General features: G+C 36.2%; 1 protein-coding gene across 2 annotated transcripts in view; it reads right to left on the bottom strand.

The window, feature by feature from the left end:
- Positions 1 to 23407, bottom strand: part of SMC5 (structural maintenance of chromosomes 5) — a 102473-nt gene extending 79066 nt beyond the window's left edge. For both annotated transcript variants that reach the window (XM_060102285.1, XM_060102286.1), the window contains exons 1-3: positions 23137 to 23407; positions 18228 to 18369; positions 9801 to 9853 (exon numbers count right to left, since the gene is read on the bottom strand). In XM_060102285.1, the coding sequence (XP_059958268.1) occupies positions 9801 to 9853; positions 18228 to 18369; positions 23137 to 23333 (392 nt within the window). In that variant the 5' untranslated portion in view covers positions 23334 to 23407. The remainder of the gene's footprint in view (positions 1 to 9800; positions 9854 to 18227; positions 18370 to 23136) is intronic.
- Between the last annotated feature and the right edge of the window lie 213 nt (positions 23408 to 23620).

The raw sequence follows: 23620 nt of genomic DNA, 5'->3' as shown, positions 1-23620 counted from the left end.
AATAAAAGATAAATCCACACATAAATGTATGATGTGAAACTATAAAACACCAAAAACAATTACTAACAAAGAAACTAAGATTAGATTCACAACAGAAGACAATGGAATACTTTGCGTGTGCTGAGAAAAGATCTATCAGTGTAGAATTTTATATAAAGCAAGTACATCTTTCAAGATTTAGAGCAAAATATTTACAGACAAAAACCGAGTGTTAGAAGAGCTTCATTAAAGGAAACTTTAAAGAATGTCCTCTGGCAGAAAGTGATCCCAGAGGGAAGAAAACAAATGCAAGAAAGAATGAAAAGCAAGGCAAACAGAAAATATGTGGTGTAATTCTAAACAAACATTACAGTTTAAATTAATAATAGTTATTATGTCTTGAAGAGTTTAAGAAACAAGACAGAATTAAAGTAGCATATAAATTCAGAGAAAAAGTTATAAAAAGCACTCTAAGATATTTATTCAGTAGGAAGATGAAAATTTAATTAAGTCTAGATTCTATTAAAGTATTTGTTAAAAATTCTAATAACCATTAAAAAAAGGGAAGAATGCATAATTTCCAAAACAATAAAAAAAGAAAAATTTAACCAAACAAAAAAATCCAAATGAAGGCAAGAGAGGAAACAAATACTGAAAAGTGGGCCAAATTAAAGGCACAGAGTAAGGCAGTAAAAATAAGTCCAAACGTATAAGTAATTACAGTAAATGAACTGTATGTATTATTTAAAAGACTATATGAAAAACACCACCCCGCTATCCTTGTTTAAATAAGATAAAAAAGATATTAAAAACTTGAAATGAGAGCTTCCCTGGTGGTGCAGAAGTTGAGAGTCCGCCTGCCGATGCAGGGGACACGGGTTCGTGCCCCGGTCTGGGAAGATCCCACATGCCGCGGAGCGGCTGGGCCCGTGGGCCATGGTCGGTGAGCCTGCGCATCCGGAGCCTGTGCTCCGCAACGGGAGAGGCCACAACAGTGAGAGGCCCGCGTACCACAAAAAACAAAAAACAAAAAACAAAAAACCTTGAAATGAATGAAAGAAAGATAACCAGGAAAATATTTAAAGAAAAAGCTGCTAACTACATTCATTAATAGCAAATTAAACAGATTCTAAAGCAAAAAGTCTCGAAAGATGAAGAAATCAGCACTAATAAGAATTCAATAATGTCCTGAAAATATATAAGGCAAAAACTGACAGAACAAGGGTAATTGACAAATCTACATAAAGGGATAGTGTAATACACTTTTCTCAGTAATTAAGGAACTGATCTGACAACTGCAATCAGCTAAAATACAGAAGATTTAGCAATATAACTAATAAGCTTGAACTAATGGACAAATACTGAACATTGCACATACAACAGCAGAATTCTCATTCTTTCAACCAAACAAGTAACAATTACAAAAGCTCAGTACAAGTAAGTCTCAACAAATTTCAAAGGACTGGGAACATAAAGACCATCTCTCTCTCTCTCTCTCTCTTTCTTTTACCACACTACTATCAAAGTGGAAATCAATACTAAAATATAACAGGAAAATCACTACATTAGAATCTGAAACAACTTTTAATTTATGAACTCAAAAAGAAAATGAAGAAAACATTCACAACTGAAAAGTATGAAAATACAATATACCAAAATTTGGGAGATGGACCTAAAGCAATACTGAGAGGGAAATTTTTAACCTTAACTATTTATATCAGGGAAAAAACAAAAAACTGAAAATTAGTACAATAAATATCCATTTCAAGAAATTAGAACAAAAGAAACCAAAAGTTTAAAGAAGAATTAGTAAAGGTAAGAGTAAAAATTAATGAAATAGAAAGCAATGATGTTAAGACAGAAATAACAATGCAAAAAGTTAATTCATTAAAAAAGACTAATAAAACTAACAAATCAATTTTTTCCAAATCATGAAAAAAACATGAATGAAAGAGGGGAATACAACTACAGAAGACACTTAGATAATATATATTATATATGAGACAACATAATACAAATATAATAAAGTTACATAAGAAGCTATTACTTAGCCCAATAAAATTAAAAGCTAAGATGAAAAATTTTTTTAGAAAAGTATAAACTACCATGATGATTCAAGAAATAGAAAAACTAAATAATCCACTATCATTAATTAAATTAAATCAATAGTTAAAAAATTTAAAAACTCGAGGCCCAGATGATTTTATCAGTAAGTTTAACCAAACATTCAAACAACAAATATTTCACAAAAAAAATACAGATGTAAAAATCCTAGATAAAACATTAGAAAAGCAAATCTAGCAATGCAAAAATTATGATTATACTGCATTTATTCTAAGAATGCAAAACTGGGTGAATATCAGGAAATTAACTGAATTTAACAATTAAAATAATATGATCAATTCAATAGATGCTGATAAAATTCATTAGCTAGTCATAATTAAAAGAAGACCAAATCAGGAACAAAAAGTAAATGGTATCAAGGAACCAAATAAATGGTATCTTCCAAAGTCCTACAACAAATAGCTCATTTCACTCCAGCCACACTACCATTTTTCTGTTCCTCAGAAACAACAAATTTAATTCTGCCCTAGATCCTGAGCACAAACTATTCCATCTGCCTGGAATACTCTACTCCCAGTACTTATGGTTCTCATTTAGTTCTCAACTCATGAATATTCTCAACAGGCCTTTCCTGAACATTCAACAGAATTAAATAAAAGCACCACCTCCCCTAAACCTTGCCAAGGCCTACAATGAGCTAAATCTAAGTTCTTTGTCTTCATTTTACTCGACCTATCAGCAACACTGGACACGTATCACTCCCTCCTCCTCAAGCCATTCGAGCCATTCAAAGTACTGCTTTCCAGGTACTATATTCTTCTGACTCACTAGCATTCTTCCCAGTTTCCTTTCCCTATATTCAGCCTCTAAATGCCGCAGTACAACAGGGTCTAGCTCTTAGACTTCTTTGCTTTGTATCTTCTCCCTTGGAGATTTCAATCACCCTACTGCCAACTCCCCAAACGTATTATCTTTGGCCCAGACTTCTCGCCAAACGATAGGTTAAAAAATCCAATTGCCCACTCAACATTTCTACCTGAATGGCTATATAGGCATCTCAAACTTTACTCTGTATTTTACTGACCCTGAAAAGCATCTGTTTTTGTTATTGTTCTTTTCCATCTTAACATTTCTGAAACTGGGTTGCACATTTCAAACTGTGTCATAGTTCAGTTGGAAGCTGCATTTTACAAATGGTGCCATCTTAATTTGATGAAGTATAATTTACTCCAAAATGACCTTCTGATCTTACCCTAAAACATCCTGACGCAGGTTTCACTACCTCAGCTAACATGGACCCTAATGGAACAAGAGAGCACAACATAACCATGTTGAGTATGGGGAAAGGGAAATCTCCCCTTGTGCCAGACTTGGTAACAGAACTCTGGTTAATAGTCACTGGTTAGATTATTAGAGCAAGCAGCTACTGCATACCAAGTAGTTAACCTCTTTAGATAACTAAGAAGACAACTGGGCTTTGGTGATTCAGAGTAGAAAGTCAGGAGTGCTTAAGACCTGCAGCCATCCGTAATGGACTTTTGAAACTTAAATATTAATACTTCCTCTGTATTTTATAAATATACCTGGCTTATATATATTTTTTCAGTTTCAATATCTAAGAAACCATTGTGATCAATCAATGGTACCAAGGCTAACCCAGGAGTATCTTTGGCAACAGGCATACCTCAGAGACATTGAGAGTTTGGTTCCAGACCACCACAATAAAGTGAATACTGCAATAAAGTGCGTCAGACAAATTTTTCAGTTTCCCAGTACTTATAAAAGTTGTTTATACTATACTGTAGTCTACTAAGTGTGCAACAGCATTATATCTAAAACAACAATGTACCTACCTTAATTAAAAATACTTTATTCCTAAAAAACGCTAACCATCATTTGACAATGAGGGGTTGCCACAAACCTTCAATTTGTAAAAAAACAAAAACAAAAACAAAACAATGTATCTGCAAAGCACAATGAAACGAGGTATGCTTGTATTTTTTAAAATTGAGATATAATTCACATATCATCATTTTAAAGTCTACAATTTGATGGTTCTAAAAAAAATGGTGGTAAAATGTATAAAATTTACTAGTTTAACCATTTTCAGGTATACAGTTGAAAGACTGTGTGTAGCAACAACGGTTTTTAAATACATTCACAAGGTTGTGCAACCATCACCACCATCTAATTCCAGAATATTTTCGTCTCCCAAAAGAGGAGCCCATACCTGTTAAACCAATCACTCCCCATTCATTCCTCCCCTCATACCCCAGCTACCACTAATCTATTTTCTGTCTCTATGGATTTGCTTATTCTGGACATTTCATATAAATGGAATCATGCAACATGTATTCTTTTGTGTCTGGCTTCTTTCACCAAGCATTATCTTCGCAAGGTTTACCCATGTTATAGGATCTATCAGTACTTCAATCCTTTTTACGGCTCAATAAAATGTCATTGTATGGATATATCACATTCTGTTTACCCATTTATCAGGTGATATACATATGAGTTATTCATAATTTTCATTATTAAAATTAGGAAAAAGCTACTTTTGTGTCAATGAGCAATCAATCTCTAGAATAGTGACTGGACCAAAGAATATCTGTATTTAATATTTGACAGATGCTGCCGAATAGGATATAGTGCCTGTACTCCCACAAACAGTGCACAACAGGATTCACTTTCCTATACCTTCATGTGACTGAATTTTATTTAAAAAATTTTCTAAGCTGAGAAGAAAAGAATCCTCACCTTGATTTTCTTGATAGCTAGTGAGGTGTAGCCTCTTTATAGATTTACTGGCCATTTACTTTACATTAAATTTCTTTGCTTATTTTCTATTGTTGTTTATAATTTTTAATGACTTGATGAAACATTGGTATTTTGGTAATTTTGAGACATGTACATGCTATCTGTACTGAAAATGTTTCCTCCCATCTGTCACTCATTTTTAACTATGGCACCATTATATTTAGCTAGATTTCTATGGAGCCTAAATTTCTTATTTTCCTTTATTTGTTTATTTTTTTTGAGGCAAGGCTTTATTAGGTCTAATGCTGCAGCATAAGGGGGTGAAAACAAGAGTCAGGGGCCCATGCTCACTCCACAAGAGGAGCTGCTTGGGTCCTTAAAATGGGTAACAACAGGGGGAGGTACGTGGGTTGGGCAGGAGGTACAGCTTAGGTAACCTGCCCAATGCGGTGGTGGTGCTTTGTGCAGGGATTATGCACAGTGCCCTGCTTTTGCTCCTGGCACCTCAACTGGTTTGTGGCTTTTTAGTATCTTATTGTTCATAACTGCCCCAACTGCCATGTGTTAAGTTATTTTTAGTCCCTTACAGTTTCTTTGTATTCTGTTGCTTCAGGGGAAGTTTGTCCAGGTTCAAGTGCTCTGGTAAAGGGTCCCAGGTCCCAGCCTATCTCAACTGGAGACCTGCTGTTCTCACCCTAGCTTTCCTCGTGACTTGGCAGAGGCCATGTAGTTCCAGTCATCAAAGCCTTCTCTTCCTTAGAGCTCTTCCTATCTTCCTTTATATTGTTGTTGGCTATCCTGTTCTACTTAGAAAGGCCTCTCCCTTTCCTGAGATTTAAAAAATATTCTACATTTTTTCCTATCATTTTCAAAGTTACATATTTTTTTCACTCAGCCTTTAACATATTGAGATTTTATTTATGTACAGGGTGGCTGATAAAGCTCTATATTTATCCATTTTAAAAATTAACAGCTAATTATTTCAATTCAATTTGAGTAATTTTTACCCGATGCTTAAATTGCCACCTTTACAATAAATTAAATTTTTATGAGGAAAACATAGGAAGAACACTCTTTGACATAAATCACAGCAAGATCTTTTTTGATCCATCTCCTAGAGTAATGGAAGTAAAAACAAAAATAAACAAATGGGACCAAATGAAACTTAAAAGTTTTTGTGCAGCAAAGGAAACTACAAACAAGACAAAAAGACAACCCTCAGAATGGGAGAAAATATTTGCAAGTGAATGAATGGACAAAGGATTAATCTCCAAAATATATAAACAGCTCATGCAGCTCAATATTAAATAAAACAAACAACCCAATCCAAAAATGGGTAGAAGACCTAAACAGACATTTCTCCAAAGAAGTCATATAGATGGCCAAGAAGCACATGAAAAGCTGCTCAACATCACTAATTATTAGAGAAATGCAAATCAAAACTACAATGAGGTATCACCTCACACCAGTTAGAATGGGCATCATCAGAAAATCTACAAACAACAAATGCTGGAGAGGGTGTGGAGAAAAGGGAACCCTCTTGCACTGTTGGTGGGAATGTAAATTGATACAGCCACTATGGAGAACAGTATGGAGGTTCCTTAAAAAACTAAAAATAGAATTACCATATGACCCAGCAATCCCACTACTGGGCATATACCCAGAGAAAACCATAATTCAAAAAGACACATGCACCCCAATGTTCATCGCAGCACTATTTACAATAGCCAGGACATGGAAGCAACCTAAATGCCCATCAACAGATGAATGGAAAAGATGTAGTATATATACACAATGGACTATTACTCAGCCATAAAAAGGAACAAAATTGGGTCATTTGTAGAGACGTGGATGGATCTAGAGACTGTCATACAGAGTGAAGTAACTCAGAAAGAGAAAAACAAATATTGTATAATAATGCATATATGTGGGACCTAGAAAATGGTACAGATGAACCGGTTTGCAGGGCAGACATTGAGACACAGATGCAGAGAACAAACGTATGGACACCAAGGGGGTAAAGTGGTAGGGGGTGGTGGTGGGATGGATTGGGAGATTGGGATTGACATATATACGCTAATATGTATAAAATGGATAACTAATAAGAATCTGCTGTATAAAAACAAATAAAATTCAAAAAAAATTCGGATATACATTTAGAACTGTTCCTATTTTCTCCATTCTGCTCCTCTAATTTTCTGTACGAATTTCATACTATCAACAGCTTTATTAACTAGACAGCCACATGTAAAAGAATGAAATCAGAACATTCTCTAACACCATACACAAAAATAAACTCAAAATGGATTAAAGACCTAAATGTAAGGCCGGATACTATAAAATTCTTATAGGAAAACATAGGCAGAACACTCTTTGACATAAACCACAGCAGTATCTTTTCTGGACCCACCTCCTAGAGTAATGAAAATAAAAACAAAAATAAACAAATGGGACCTAATTAAACTTAAAAGCTTTTGCACAGCAAAGAAAACCATAAACAAAATGAAAGGACAACCCACAGAATGGGAGAAAATATCTGCAAACAAAGCGACCAACAAGGGATTAATCTCCAAAATACACAAACAGCTCATGCAGTTCTATATCAAAAAAACAACCAACCCAATCAAAAAATGGGCAGAAGATCCAAATAGACATTTCTCCAAAGAAGACATCAGATGGCCAAAAAGCATATGAAAAGAGCTCAACATCACTAATTATTAGAGAAATGCAAATCAAAACTACAATGAGGTATCACTTCACACGGGTCAGAATGGCCGTCATCAAAAAGTCTACGAGCAATAAATGCTGGAGAGGGTGTGGAGAAAAGGGAACCCTCCTACACTGTTGGTGGGAATGTAAATTGGTACAGCCACTATGGAGAACAGTAAGGAGGTTCCTTAAGAAACTAAAAATAGAACTACCATATGTTCCAACAATTACCACAGATCCCATTCCTGGGCATATATCCAGAGAAAACCATACATGCACATTTGAAAAGATACATGCACCCCAATGTTCACTGCAGCACTATTTACAATAGCCAAGACATGGAAGCAACCTAAATGTCCATTGACAGAGAAATAGATAAAGAAGATGTGGTACATATATGCAATGGAACATTACTCAGCCATAAAAAAGAATAAAATAATACCATGTGCAGCAACATGGATGGACCTAGAGATAATCATACTAAGTGAAGTAAGTCAGACAGAGAAAGACAAATATCATATATCACTTTTATGTGGAATCTTAAAAAAAAAATGATACAAATGAACTTATCTGCAAAACAGAAACAGACTCACAGATTTCGAAAGCAGACTTGGGATTGTGGGGTGGGGGTGGGGGACTTGGAAAGAGATAAATTAGGAGTTTTGGATTAACATATACACACTACTATATATAAAACAGATAATCAACAGGGACCTACTCTATAGCACAGGGAACTCTACTCAATATTCTGTAATAACCTATATGGGAAAAGAATCTGAAAAAAAATGGATATATGTATATGTATAACTGAATGACTTAGCTATACACCTGAAACTAACACAACATTGTAAATCAACTATACTCCAATATAAAAGAAAAATTAAATTTTAAGAAAAGGCTTATTTTACACTTTAACATCTGTTACATAAATGTCTTATTCATGATTCTACTTTTCAAGACCTCTTGGTTTTATTCTTCCCGATGAACTTTATAATCAACTAATACATCTACCTGTTGAGACTCTTATTGGAATTATATCAGATTTATACATTAGCTTGGAAAGGACTGACATGTTAATGGTGACTACAAATTTATATTTTTAGAACATAATATGCTTCTCCATTTATTCAGGTCTTGGTTTTGTATCCTACAGTAAAATATCACCATTATATTTTAGTAAGTTGAGTATAACCTCTTTAACTGTTTTCTTCCATGTGTGCCTATTTCTCATCTCTACATAAATTCTAAAATTTTCAACAATTTTTGAATAAAGATCACTTCCTCATTTCCTATAAAATAAGGCTATTAATCTTTAAGAGCTATTTCAGCTAAGAAAATTCAATAACTTTCTATAAACACTCCAAAAAACAACACTCTAAAAATCACCTAAAGGATGTGCATATTCATATATAAAAGACAAAGTATCTGCACCAAGGATGGTCAACTGGTTTCATCTTGAAGCGTAACTCTCATCCATCAGAAATGGCTGCCAAGAGTGGTAAACTCAGAACATCTAGGTTTAAGGGAAAAGAACACCATAATGACTTATCAATTTCTACCATGAGGGAGGGAATGGAAAATGGTGACATAAATGCCAAGTATCGCCATACATGAAGTTCACCAAATTACTAACAGTGGTCGTTTCTGGAAGTGGAATTATGGCAAGAAGGCTTTCATCTTTTTACACTCCTACACTGTTTGCATTTTTTAGGCAAATATTTTGCTTTCAAAATCAGAAAAAAGAAAGCTTAAGTTTGTAAAAAATACTGCAACTTCTTAATGAATATGTAATAGTGGTATATTTCTATCTCATTATCTCCCATAAATTTCTAATTTCCTTAAGAATTTTTCCAGAAGAAAGTTCTTATAATTCAGGTTTTAAAAGATGCATTAAGGGACTTCCCTGGTGACGCAGTGGCTAAGACTCCATGCTCCCAGTGCAGGGGGCCAGGATTCAACCCCCAGTCAGGGAACTAGATCCCACATGCACACCGCAACTAAGAGCCCAAATGCCACAACTGAAGAACAAGCCTGCCGCAACTAAGACCCGGCACAACCCAAATAAATAATAAAATAAATATATTTTTTAAAAGATGCATTAAAAAAAACCAAAAACGAAACAGAAAACAAAAGAAAACTTACCTCTCTAGATAAAGTATCCCTTAAATACTATTTCCAATATCTATGCTATAATACTGTATTATTACTCTTGACTAAAGTCATCAGGAAAGCATGAACATAAACTAAGAAATTATGTAGGAAAATGTGGTTTTAGCACTTTTAACACTTACAATTCAATTTCAACCATGCCTTTGGAACATCCTCTCTTCACAAAAAAGCCAACCTAAGATATAAGAAAGACAAAGTGAGCTGTGTGATGACATTCCCAGGTTAACAATGAGCGATTTAGCAAAGTCATTATTGTTTGTCAGATTCTTTCAATAACTACTCTGCACATTCATTCCCATCACTTTCTAATTGTACCCTTCCCAGATTTAGACTCCTCCATTGGTTCCACTCACAGATAGTAATCATCTAAGTTACCATTTATTGAACCTTCTATGTGCCTAACAGCCTCTTACAAAGTTCATGACAGAGCCAGTAAGTAGTGCAGAGCAAGGATCTGAGCCCAGGTAACCCAGCTCCAGACCCTGGGTACTTCTATGTAGTTGCACAGATTAAATATTATTAACAATCACTCTAAAAGTACTCATCCTGTTATTAATTAGGATACACCTACCACCAAGCACTTAAAAAAAAGAGCAATACACATAGTAAATACAATTTAAGTAAGTACAATTCATATAGTATAATAGATATATTTAAGCTAGTTTCTATATATTTGAGCATAAGTATGAAAAAAGACCCTGGGCCTAAAAAAATCAGATTGGATCTTAAATTAGGCTGTAAGTAATACTAAAAGAAAGGCAGAAAATGCACCTTGCAAATAATTGTCTTTTTAATAGTGGTAATGACAGTGATGATGACAATTATAACCACAACAGTTAACATTTATTAAGCATTACTAAATGTTTCTGTGCTAAGCAATTTATATACAATATTCTCATTTAATACTCATGAGCAAAGTTATGAGCTATATGTTATATCCATTTTATAGATTATGAAAGTGAAACCCAGAAATATGAAAAAGCCTGTTCCTGTAAGAAGAAAGTACAGCTTAATGATCAAGAGTACAGGCTTTACCATGTCTAGTTCAAATCTCAAGTGTGCCATATACAAGCTGTTTGACCTTAACCAGGTTACTTAACCTCTGTTTCAGTTTCTTCATACATTGGGAAAACAATGGCATTTTTGTAGGAGTTGGGTCATCTACTCATTAGCTTGCAACAATTAAAATACTTCATACCAAATGGAAGGAAAGATCAGGAGTAAGTATTTATTATAAAGTATCCGTACAGGTGGTACAGAACGTGCTTGTACTAAATTTTTATGTTAGCATTTAAATAGAAATACAACATTAAAAAGGTTTTTTTTGCTAAGAACTTGGACATCCCCTAAACACATCTATGGATACACAAAGGTCTGCAATCTGTCATCTAAGAAACACTGCACTGCACTCCACAGCTTCCTTTAAAAAGCCTACCACTCAAGGGTGAGGAGAGATGTGTCTTCTTTATGACACAAATAAATAGGAAGATTGGTGAACATTGTTACAGCCCAATCCATTCTGACCATACAGCCCTTGGAGTACAATCCAGCAGACCATTACACAGAGATAAGGATTTAATAAATGATTTCTGAAAATTACATATCAGGAATTCCCTGGCGGTCCAGTGGTTAGGACTCCGTGTTTTCACTGCCAACGGCCGGGGTTCGATCCCTGGTCAGGGAACTAAAATCCCACAAGCCAAGCAGTGGGCGGTGCAGCCACAAAACACACAAAACTACGTATCAATATTTATAAAAATCTGAGTCGGTCCTTGGAAATTATCTACTCCAACCCCTGATCTTTGAAATAAAGAAAAACTGAGTTCCAGACAAGTGTCTAAGGTTACAAAGCCAATCATTAATAAAGCAGTATCTTTTCTACCTCATAAATGCCTCCCACAGAGCATTAAAAAAATCATATTTTGAATAGGTTATTTATAATCGTAAGGGGTATATAACTCAATCTTGTAACCTACATTAAATTTTAAGCGTGGCTAAGAAACCTGTAATATCATTTTGATAATATCGCAATATTTACAACAGTTTTAGAGAAATGAATCATTTCAAGTTTTAAAAATATTTTACAGTGAAGTAACAACTCAACTTTTAGACTTAAAAATTTTTATTTTATTTATTTTTGGCTGCTTTGGGTCTTTGTTGCTGTGCATGGGCTTTCTCTAGTTGCGGTGAGCAGGGGCTACTCTTCATTGCGGTGTGTGGGCTTCTCATTGCAGTGGCTTCTCTCGTTGTAGAGCACGGGCTCTAGGCGTGCAGGCTTCAGTAGTTGTGGCACGCAGGCTCAGTAGTTGTGGCGCACGGGCTTAGTTGTTCTGCGGCATGTGGGATCTTCCCAGACCAGGGATCGAACCCATGTCCCTTGCATTGGCAGGCGGATTCTTAACTACCGCGCCACCAGGGAAGCCCCTAGACTTTCTTTTTAAAACATGTTTTTATGTGAAATACATACCACACAGTAAATCCGAACTTAATGCACTGTTTAAGAAATAACAAAACAACCATGTATCTACCTATTTAAGGAACTGATCACTACCAGTGTATCTGACATTCCTTAACTCACGCCAGTTACGTCCTTCTCTCTCGACAAATGTAATCTCTAAATTGATTTGCTGATAATTCTTTTGTGTTTATTTTTACTGTATAAATCTCCAAATATTAAATATATATTATATATATATTTGACCATTCCAGAAACAAATTCACATTACATGTATTTTTCTGTGATGGCATTTTTCCTTAAAATTATGTTTTTGAGATTTAACCAATGAGCCAAAGTTTGTTTTTACTGTCATATAATATTCAATTTTATTTGACTATACTAGAATTTATTGCAAACAATACTTCTATAAATATTTCCATAATTTCACCTAGTATAAATGGACACAAGCTTACTAAGGTACCTAGAAGTAGAATTTTTGAGGGACTGGATATAGGCATTTACAGATTTACTAGGTAATGCCATATTTTCCAAGGGGGTTGTACAAATTCATATTCCCACCAAGAATTCATCAGAGTTCCCACTGCTTTATATCCTTATAAGCCACATGGCACCACAAGAATTTTTGTGGGTCTAATGGATATACCATGCCAGGGTTAATTCGCATTTCTCTGATAATTAATGAAGCTGAGCATATTTTCATGTATTTACTGGCTGTTTGGGGTGCCTCTTCTGTGAGACATCTGAGCATATCTTTTGCTCATTTATCTTCTGAGTTGCCATTATTTTGATTATGTAGTGTGGATACCAATCTTGTTATATGTGCTATATATATACCTTCTCTCATTTGTGACGTCTTTTCTCTACAAGGTGCCTTTTGATGAACAAAAGTTCCTTAATTTTACTGTAGTTGAATTTATCAACATTTCCTTTGCAGTCTATATATATATATATATATTTTTTTTTTTTTTTTGCGGTATGCAGGCCTCTCACTGTTGTGGCTTCTCCCGTTGCAGAGCACAGGCTCCGGACACGCAGGCTCAGCGGCCATGGCTCATGGGCCCAGCCGCTCTGCGGCATGTGGGATCTTCCCGGACCGGGGCACGAACCCATGTCCCCTGCATCGGCAGGTGGACTCTCAACCACTGCGCCACCAGGGAAGCCCTGCAGTCTATATTTTTATTTAAGAAATTCTTCTTTAACCTGAAGTCACAAAGATATTTTCTTCTACTACCAATCTTTTCCAGAAACTTTCTGGTCAATCACATTTAGATCTTTAATCTACCTGGAACTGATTTTTGTTAAAGTGTGAGAAAAGGACTCAATTTCATTTTTTCCTATACTGATAAGCAATTGTCTCAGCACTATTTATTCATCTCTTCCCCACTCATCCACAATATCAGTTCTGTCATAAATCAAGTTTTTACTAATCATGCCTTTGTATCTAGGCTCTTTATTCTGTCACATCACACTAGTCTATCCTACAGCAATACCACAATGTCTTAATTTACTGTAATTTTGTATTGTCTTGATATCTGATAGGCAAGTTTTTCCATTTTGTCCTATTTCTTTAGAAGTATCTTAGCTATTTCTGGCCCTTTGTTCTTCCACCTAAAATTTAGAGTCAGCTTGTAATTTATATAGACATTATAGGGATTTTGACTGGAATGACACTGAATATGTAGAAGAATGACATTTTTATATTAGATCTTCTTGTCCATTAATACAGTTCATCTCTCTAAACTTCCATGTTTTTAAATAAAAATTGTAATTTCTGCATATAGGTCTTACATGTCTTTGATTAATTTACTGTTATGAAACTTGTACTTTTGTGGCTATAATGTCCATTTTTAATTGCATTTTCTGGTCTTTGTTAGTATATAGAAATGCAATTGATTTTTGTTATACAACTTTTTTTTGGCAGGGTCTCAGTTTTTATTTCTAATCTGATAATTATTTTTAAGTTTATTATTAATTCTAATCAATAGATATAACTCACAGAAACAAAAGGTTTTGGAGTCCTCAGTAAGTTAAAGAATGTAAAAAGGTCCTTGCCTTAGTCTGGGCTTCTATAACAAAAATACCACAGACTGGGTGGCTTTAACATTTATTTCTCACAAATCTGAAGGTTAGGAAGTCCAAGATCAAGATGTCTACAGATTCAGTGTCTGGGTTATACAATCTTATATCTAGTAATCCTGATAAATTTGCTTATTGATCCATCAGGAAGCTTATCTGGAGTTTCTTTGTGGTTTTTATGCAGACACTCACATAACCTGTGAATGACAGTTTTCTTTCTTTACAACACGTATCTTTCCTGTTCTACCTAGAACTGCCAGTACAATGTTCAAGAGTAATGGTAGTAGGCAACCTTGACTTGCTCCTGAACTTGCTGTACATTTTCATAGATATCTTTTGTGAAATTAATAAAGGTCCCTTCTATTCCTAGTTTGCTAAGAGCTTTTAATCATACATTACTGTGGAATTTAACTGAATGCTTTTTCTCTATCTATTAAGATGACCATGAGTTCTTCTCCTTTAAAATGTGGTTGATTATTAGGAAAAAAATAACATAATACATCTCACACTCCTTGAATAAATTCAATTTGGTCATGATGTGTTATGTATTATTAAATTCAAAATGCTAAAGTTTCTTTTTTGTGTGTGATTTTTGCTTCTAGATTCATGAGTGAGACAGGCTTGTAATTTTTTCATTCTATCCTTGATTGATTTGGGTACCTAAGGTCACATTCTCTGTGTAAAAGAGAAACTTACTGCTATTAGGACTAATCCACAATTGCCTTTGTCTCTCTCTATGAGGAAAAATTTACCAGCTAATTTAACTTTTCTACTTAGTCAGTTTTGATAATTTAAGTAGTTGTAGAAACATTTATAGTTACAACTTTTTAGAAATTTAAACTTGAGTGGCATAATGATTCTCATAATATTCTTATATAATCTTTCAAACCTCTGCTGCATTCTTTAACGCCCTCGTGGTAGTCATCAGGGCAGTTCGTGAATATTCTGATTCTCCTTTCAAGCAAACGACTGCACTTGCTCTTTCTCTCTGATCCAAGTTATGGCTTCATAACATGCTTTGTCCAATGAAATGTGAGCACAACATATATATTTACTATTGAAAAATATTCACATATAAGTGGACCTGCGCAGTTCAAACCTGCATTCTTCAAGGGTAAACAGTATATACTCAAATGAAGATTCTATAAGGCTAAAGTACCTAAGTGACCACAGAGGGCCTACACTGGCTAAGCAGCAAGAATTAATCTTTTGTATATTTAAACCACTTAAATTTGGGGGTTTTCTGGATCACAATTTAACATATCTTAACTATTACTCTTTGCCATTCCTTATATTTTTTTCTTCGTTTCTCTCCCTGTCCCCAGAAGTTACTGATTTAAATAGTATTTTTGAAAAGCAATTTTTAGTTTTGTGGTTCCTACTGAATCACTGTTTATTATTTTATTAATTTCTGCTCTTACTTTTCAGTTTCTATTAATATTTCTTCTTTGACCTGTGGATAATATAAAAGTACATGTTTCATTCTGAACAAATGGGGAAATTTTAGTTATCTTCTTTATTATTTCTATCTTAATAGCACTGTGGTCATAGAACACAGTCTATGTGGTAGCAATTCTTTGATATTTTTTGATATTGCTTTATGGCTCAGTTTATGGTTAATTTTAAGAAATATTCCATTTTTGCTTAAAAAGAATGTATGCTCTACCAATTGTTGGGTGCAGTGTTTACAACATGTCCATTAGTTCAATCTAACTGTTGTTCATACCTTCTATACTCTTATTAATTTTTTATCTGATTGGATCTATTGATTACCACTAGCTCTTCCACTATAATTCTGGAGCTGTTAACTTGTCTTTAAGAACTCTGTGATTGTGCTTATATATTTTGGAACTAGATACTGTGAATTTAAGTTGGGAGCTGAATTATCTTCTTGCTGAACTGAAACTTTCATCAATATTTAATGACCATCTTATCTCTAAAAGTTCTTTTTTCCTTTAAATTCTATTTTGCCTGGTATAAATTCAGCTACACCTACTTTCTTTTGTATAATATTTGCCTGGTATGTATTTTTTCATCCTTTTACTTTCAACTTCTCTGTAGTTTTTTATTTTAGATATGCTTATTGTAAACAAAACAGAATGGAACTTTGTTTTATTTATCTACTCTGACTTTCTCATTTAACAAGAATGTAGAGCATTTATTATTATCGTGAATATATTTCCACTATCTTTTAATGTTTTTTAATAATATCCTTTTCTATATTTCTCTTTCTTTTCTCTTCCTCCTCCTTTCTTGAGACTCCTTCTGGGTTGTTTGGGCAGTGGTTATTTTTTCTCTACTTCTCTCTTCCTACTTTAACCTTTCTTGTTTGGAGATTATATATTTCAATTTTTTTACTGGCTTACCCTAGAAATTTTAACATGCATATTTAGCTTAATAAACTCTGAAGCTAACCAATTATCTTAACTTCCTCCCAACAATACAAATTCAAAGAATACTTCAACTCTGATCACTTCCTTCCTGTTGTCCAGGAAGGACATTTAGTACTATCTTCTTTGATTTAAAAACTTGACAAGAAGACATTAGTATTATTTTACACAGTTTACTTCCCTACATGTTTACCATTTTTTTGCTCACCATTTCTTCTTACCTCTCAGACTTCCTTCTGGGATCATTTTCCTTCTTCCTAAATTATATACTTTCAAAGTTCCTTTATGAGCATCTCAAACTGTTCTTTTCTTTCCCCCTCTGTTCCCATTCTGAGACCATATTACTACTATGTTTGGTATTCTGGAATTTACTACAATGTGTCTATTTGTGTATTTCTTTCATTTACCCTGTCTGGGATATATTAGGTATCTTGACCTGAGGATTCAAGTTTTTCAACATTTCTGGAAAATTCTTAGTCATTCTTTCTTGAATATTGTCTCTTCCTTAGTCCATTAACTATCAGGTCACAATCTTTATTTCATACTTTTTTCTCACTTTATCTCTATATTGCATTTTTAGAAAAACTGTCAAGTATTTTGGTTCACAAATTCTCAAATATGTCTGCTTTGTTGTTTTACCTGTCCATCAAGTTTCCCTCCCATGTACTGTTATTTCTTTATGTTCTATTTGATTCAAATTTACCTGACCAAATTTTTCAAAGTTACCTGATCTTTTTTGTTACTTATTTCTTTGTTATACTTGCAACCTTCTTTCAGTTCCTTAAATAAATTAAGTATTCCTAGTTTACATTCTGTATCTACAAGCTTTGTAGATCTGATTGTATAGTCTGTTGTTTTTGTTAGCTCTCATTTTTGGTGATTCATTTCCTCCTATGCTTTGTGATTTTTTTAGGTATGGATTCATGAATTTCTTAGAGCTTTATGTTGAGGACTGGATTGAGGGTATTTTCCTTCAGAGGATTTGCATTTGCTTCTGCCTGAAGAGAGATGTTGCTAACTTGGACCACTTTAAACTAAAATTACAATGTATGTGTTAAGATTTGTTTGGAAGATTTTCTTTTTTTATCTACTGTATTCAGAGCTAACAATGAGATAAGTAACCTCACTGTCCCACTTTGTGATTTTTTTTTTCTTCTGCTACATGCAGTGCTTGGCTTCTAGTTTTATCTTCTAACCCTTCTGCACCTTCAGGACCCCCAATCCTATGCAACCAATTCAAAGTCAGGCTTTAGGGTGCTAGGTAAAGCAAATACCCCTGGGTAAACAACCCCAGAGCTTGTAGAAATCTTTAGATCCAAACTACTTTGTTTGTACCCTTTGTAAACTTACTTCGCCTTTCCACAGCCCAGAAATACATTTAAAAAGATATATTTTACATTATTTCTAAGGTTGCAGGTGTTACATACTTGGAGAATTCTCTAGGTATATAGTGCACACTACTTCTGGAAATGGAAATCTCCCCACAGTGTCCCTGCCAACTTCATTATTTATATTCAAGCACAACACATTTGCTATACTCAAGGAACAGAGATATAGAAATTGATTTGTTACTAAAAGCAATTCATGGCTTTGAATTCTGTTAAAAAGTGCATATGTTAACTCACCTTATCTGCCCGTCCCATGAAAGCAGGTTTGCCTGCTAATCCAAGGCAAATGGCACACACGATGCTGGACTTCCCTGTTCCATTAGCTCCAATAATCATATTCAAGTGGGGCCCAGGAGATACTTCACAGATATCATATGTTCTAAATTATAAAGAGGTGATATTACTAAGCAGAGATAAGAAGTGAAGAATATTTTCTTACCAAAGCACTTTTTCTTCCTTTACCCTTATCATTACCTACAGACTTCCTCAAATTCTTTTACAAACCACCTAACCTTGCAAATTTAATGTAAGGTTAATTTATAGGTTGTTAATAAACTAGAGGGAAAAACATCTGTCAGTGGGAGAAATGAAAAAGTGATAATGTATATCTAAAATAAGAACATTCATGGGAAAGTAAGACTTCATGTGCTTTTTTTCAAATATTAAGTCTGCTGAATAAAGCAAAGTTTGATATTATTTACTGTTTAATAATTACAATACATGAGAGAGTACATCAAAGCTACTATACAAATAAGATAATTTTTAACCAAATTATATGTAAGTGAAGCCATGGCTCATCCTAAATCTGTGGATTTTACATTTATATTTCTCTTGAATTAAAATGCTTACTAGCAACTTCTCATAGTCAACCAAATTATTTCTATTCTAATTAGAAAACTGAAGATATATCAAGCCAATAGTTTAATTTTTATTATTACTTAAAAAAATAACACCCAATTCCTTTAATATGCTGCCAGACATTCACCAACGGATCTATTTTTAGTACAAATTCAAGTAAATTTTATTCCTATGGGAGGAAACGAGTGCATCATCACCAAGCACTTTTGTAACATTCCCTCATACTAGAAAGCAGCATGCTGTCCAGCACTCTACATGCAACAGTAGCATCTAATCCATATTAGTACTCAGGGACAGCTACGGCAAAATGTGAAGTGAACTCTGACTCAGATATCCTTCTACCTTGTCTTTGAATATTCTGAATTGGAACCCATAAATAATGTCCTGTTCCCACAGGGTTTCAGTCAGCTGCCAACTAATTCCCCAAGAGTAAAAAAAACCTTAGCCTGTTACTAACCTGCTAAGTATTTAAATAATTTAACCAAGCACACTTTAACTTTAATACTCACACAAATTAACAATTCTGAAATGCCACGTGGTAATAAAATAAATACAGGTGGTAAAGAGAGGTATTTTCTGGCAGGTTTCCAACCCCACATCTCTGTACAGCACCTATCTATCTTTTCAGAAGCTTTATTCTAGTAACAGCTGAGTCTTAAAGCAACCCTTTACAACGGCTAAAATAAAACTAGTTTGGGAATTTCAGACATCTGGAAATGTATCTGACTTGGAACTTCTTAATCCCAACACATGAAGTCCCATTCTATTAATACTGGAATTTCCTGATGTGAAATCTCTGTGTGACTGTCTTACTAAAATAGTGATGCAACTGGTATTTAAGCAAACAATAAATACAATAGGAAAAAGCATGAGAACTTCTGGCCTATACTATACACACAAATATTATAAACAGGAAAAATTGCCAAAAACAAAATAAAGCCTCTGCATTTTAAAAAACCTTTCTGACTCTACAATATGTTTACTGGGAATTCCCTTTTTGTGAGTTCCCTTCGCTCTGAGCTCTCCCTGAAAGAGCTAATGTCAGAGGCCCACCCTCTTCTCAGTCTACATACTTTGCCTAGTACCTCATGTATTCTCCATGGCCTCAGGTAGCATCTATATGCTGAAAGTCAGTCCAGATGACCTATATAGATGGAATTCCCACCTCAAGAACTCTGTTTGGATAGAGTCACCTCAAACGTAACACATTCAAATTAAACCCACCATCTTTTCCATCTAAAACCACTCTTAGAGTCTCTTAGTGAAGGGTATCATCATTCACCCCACCGCCCAAGTCAGAAACCTAGGCATTAGTTTTGCATCATCTTTGATTCTTACCATCTGCTTCACCTCTATCCACACTACCCACCCGCCCATCATCCAATCAATCACCAAATCATGTTGGTAGACAAGCAAATCTGAAATAACTTGTTTTAAAGAAAAAGAAGGACTTCCCTGGTGGCGCAGTGGTTAAGAATCCGCCTGCCAATGCAGGGTACATGGGTTTGAGCCCTGGTCCGGGAAGATCTCACATGCCGTAGAGCAACGAAGCCCGTGCGCCACAACTACCGAGCCTGCGCTCTAGAGCCCGCGAGCCACAAGTACTGAGCCCATGTGCCACAACTACTGAAGCCCACATGCCTAGAGCCCGTGCTCCGTAACAAAGACAAGCCACCACAATGAGAAGCACGTGCACTGCAACGAAGAGTAGCCCCCGCTCGCTGCAACTAAAGAAAGCCCGCGCACAGCAACGAAGACCAAACACAGCCATACGTTCATACATACATACATACATACATACACACATAAAGTTTAAAAAAAAAAGAAAAAGAAAAAACAGGACCCTTCATAACTTAGCTCTAGCTCATCGTTTTCTACTTTCTATCTCCTTCCCCTATTCTCTCATAAGACCTCTAAATTCTAACTATAATGAATTTCTTTCAGTTTCTTGACTATCTTATGCTTCCTTCTTTCTCCAAGCCTTTGCACATGCTATTCCTTCTGCCTAGAAATCTCTCCCCCCACTCTCGATCCCATTCGACTTAGTTAACTACCAGGAATCCTTCCTTTGACTACCCTCTTCCAGGCCATTTCAGTTCTCTAAGCCTACTCTTCCTACTTCATTCCTAAAACTCAAAGTCCTCTCATTGTAAAAATAAACAAAACCTCCTCTAGCTCTGCACTTTCCAGCTACCTTTTCTTTCTCCTCTTCACATCCAAGCTTTACTTCCTCATACTCATTCGTTCTTCAATGACTGCAAAGCTTTCTGCTTCCACTACTTCAAAGTGTCAAAGATTTCCTAACTGCTAAATGCAGCAGGTTCTTTTCTGTCCTGTTATCTGACTTCAATGTATCAGATGATATTTTTGAAGCGCTCTTTTTCCTTGTCTTCTTGGTAACACTCTCCCATGGTTCTCCTCTTACTTCCCTGAACAGTTCCTTCTTAGTCTGTGAGTTCTTCTGCTCGCCCTTAAATGTCATTCCTCCAGGACACTGTACTCAGCCTTCTATTCCTAGTTATATTCCCTTTTGGGCAATCTCAACCATTTCTGAAATTTCAACAATCACCTATATGCATGATTCTCAAGTCTCTCACCTCTCACATTTTCCTGTAAGCTCCAAACCCTTAAAACTACTGACTATAAAAGACCTTTAAGATGCCCCACAGGAAACTTCAATTCACAGGATCCAAAAGGCATTTATTATTATCCTCCCCAAATTGCTCCTTCTTCTGCATAGCACTATATATGACCAACTTGCCAAGGCAGAAACTTGAGAAAAAGCTCCATTCCTCCCTTACCCTCATGCCTCACAATTAATCTGCAGCCAAATCCTGTCAAATCTCTTCTTTCTGATCCTACTTCCCACTGCTAGGTTCAAACCCTAATCATCTCTGCCTTCATATTGTAAAAGCCTTCTTGCCTCCAATCTTGCACCCTTTCTAAATCATCCTTCACACTGCTTACAAAGTAATATAAATCACATGTCATGCCCTGCTTAAAATGCATCCTGGCTGCCTACAGGATAAAGTTGGAATTCCTCAGCAAAGGAAACACAGACCCTCAACATCTGTCTACATCTTCAGTATCTACTCTGTCCACATACTAGCTCACATCCTATGTGCTAGCCATACTAAAATACTGGAAATTTCCCAAATATAGCAAACTGTTTCAGGCAGTTCCTTGCTCTTCTCTTCTTTTAAGACTTTCATAACCCTCAGTACAAAGCCCTTCTCACAACTGTGGACGAAATTAATAATTTCATCCTTTGTGCCCGCATGGCATCATGACGCATATACATTATTACGGTAGGTACTTCATTTAATTATATTTATCTTTCCTGATTTGGATTCAAACAGCAACTCAGCTACTTATTAGCTGTGTAAGCGTCGGCAAATTAACCTCTCTAAGCTTATCAATGGAGACAATATAAAGAGTTGTTATGAGGAATGAATAAGGGCACTGTGTAAATAAAGCACCTACTTCTATGCCTGGCACATGATAGACGCTTGGAAAAAAAATGTCCCTATTGTAACTGCAATTCTGTTTTCCCTACACCACTCTGTGAAAGCTTAAAAAAACAAAACAAAACAAACAAACAAAAAAAAACAGGCCTTGATCAAACGAACTGCAAGGTGCTAAACGGATACACGGTATTTGTGTTAGAACATATTTGCTCAACTCTAAAGTGAGTATTATGGTTAGTTGCCTGAAGGGTAAGAAAGGAACCAGGGAAGAAAGCCAGATTTAAAGGAGTCAAGGGTCTGTTGGGAGGCGAAACTGAAAGTAAGGCTCAGTGTTCCTGTACATTTCAACCTCCATCCAGAACAACCTTCACCATCTTTGTCCACCTGGCAACTGCCTACTCTTCACGTATCTGCCGCAGCATCACTGCCGCTCTGATTTAACTGTTGCAGCCTCTAAGTTCCCAGAACGCATAGTTTTGTGAATTACAGATTATGTCCCACCTTTCTAGGCCGTGACTCCCAGCGGGCGGAGATCTAATTCCTACTACTTCCAAGGCCCGCCATATGACGCCTTCAAACAACGTTGGCATTAAGAATTTAAAAACCGTAACACACTACACACACACCTACCGCATCAACACATACGTCCATCTCCACGGCCCACAAGGAAATATCCTCACCGCAATCCCGGCAAGAATTTACTATCAGACGCACAAGCCAGGCACACATCCACCCACCCGGCCCCGCACGCACTCAGCCCGCGCCCCCAGTGTGTGGGCCCGCTCGCCTCCCCGGCCGCGGCACGGCCTCCGGCCACTCACAGGAAGTTCTCCATCGCGATGCGGACGATAGAGCCTTCCACGAAAGGCCCGGACGACTGCAGCGGCAGTGGCGGCGGCGCGGCCGGTGGGGCCAAACTCCTTTTCATGTTCGGGACTTCCGACGAGGGATCTCTCGGGGAAGCTCTCTTCGGGGCCAGGGGACTTGGGGTGGACCTTTTCCTGCTCGGTGTCGCCATCCTGGCTGCCTCTCTTCCTTGCCGTGGCTTCCGTTGCCACAGACCTGCCGCTCCAACGCTCCAACGCCCCAACGCCCCAGTCCCGCGCGAAGTGAGCGGCGCGCGACTGCCCCGCGAGCCCGCCCCGCGCCTGCGCAGTCCAGCCCCGTAGCGTCAGCGGGCATACCCCGCCCCTCCCACCGCCCCGTTCAGGGCCTAACGTGAGCCGGCGAGAACGGGGGGGTGGGGCTTGGGAACTCGCGGGTATCGGATACGGGATTTTCTGCTCTGTATTTTCAGAGATTTTG

Source organism: Mesoplodon densirostris, chromosome 6 (genome assembly GCF_025265405.1).
Source record: "Mesoplodon densirostris isolate mMesDen1 chromosome 6, mMesDen1 primary haplotype, whole genome shotgun sequence".
Taxonomy (NCBI): domain Eukaryota; kingdom Metazoa; phylum Chordata; class Mammalia; order Artiodactyla; family Ziphiidae; genus Mesoplodon; species Mesoplodon densirostris.
Note: the sequence above shows the minus strand (reverse complement) of the source record. Positions and strands in the feature narration are given on the sequence as shown.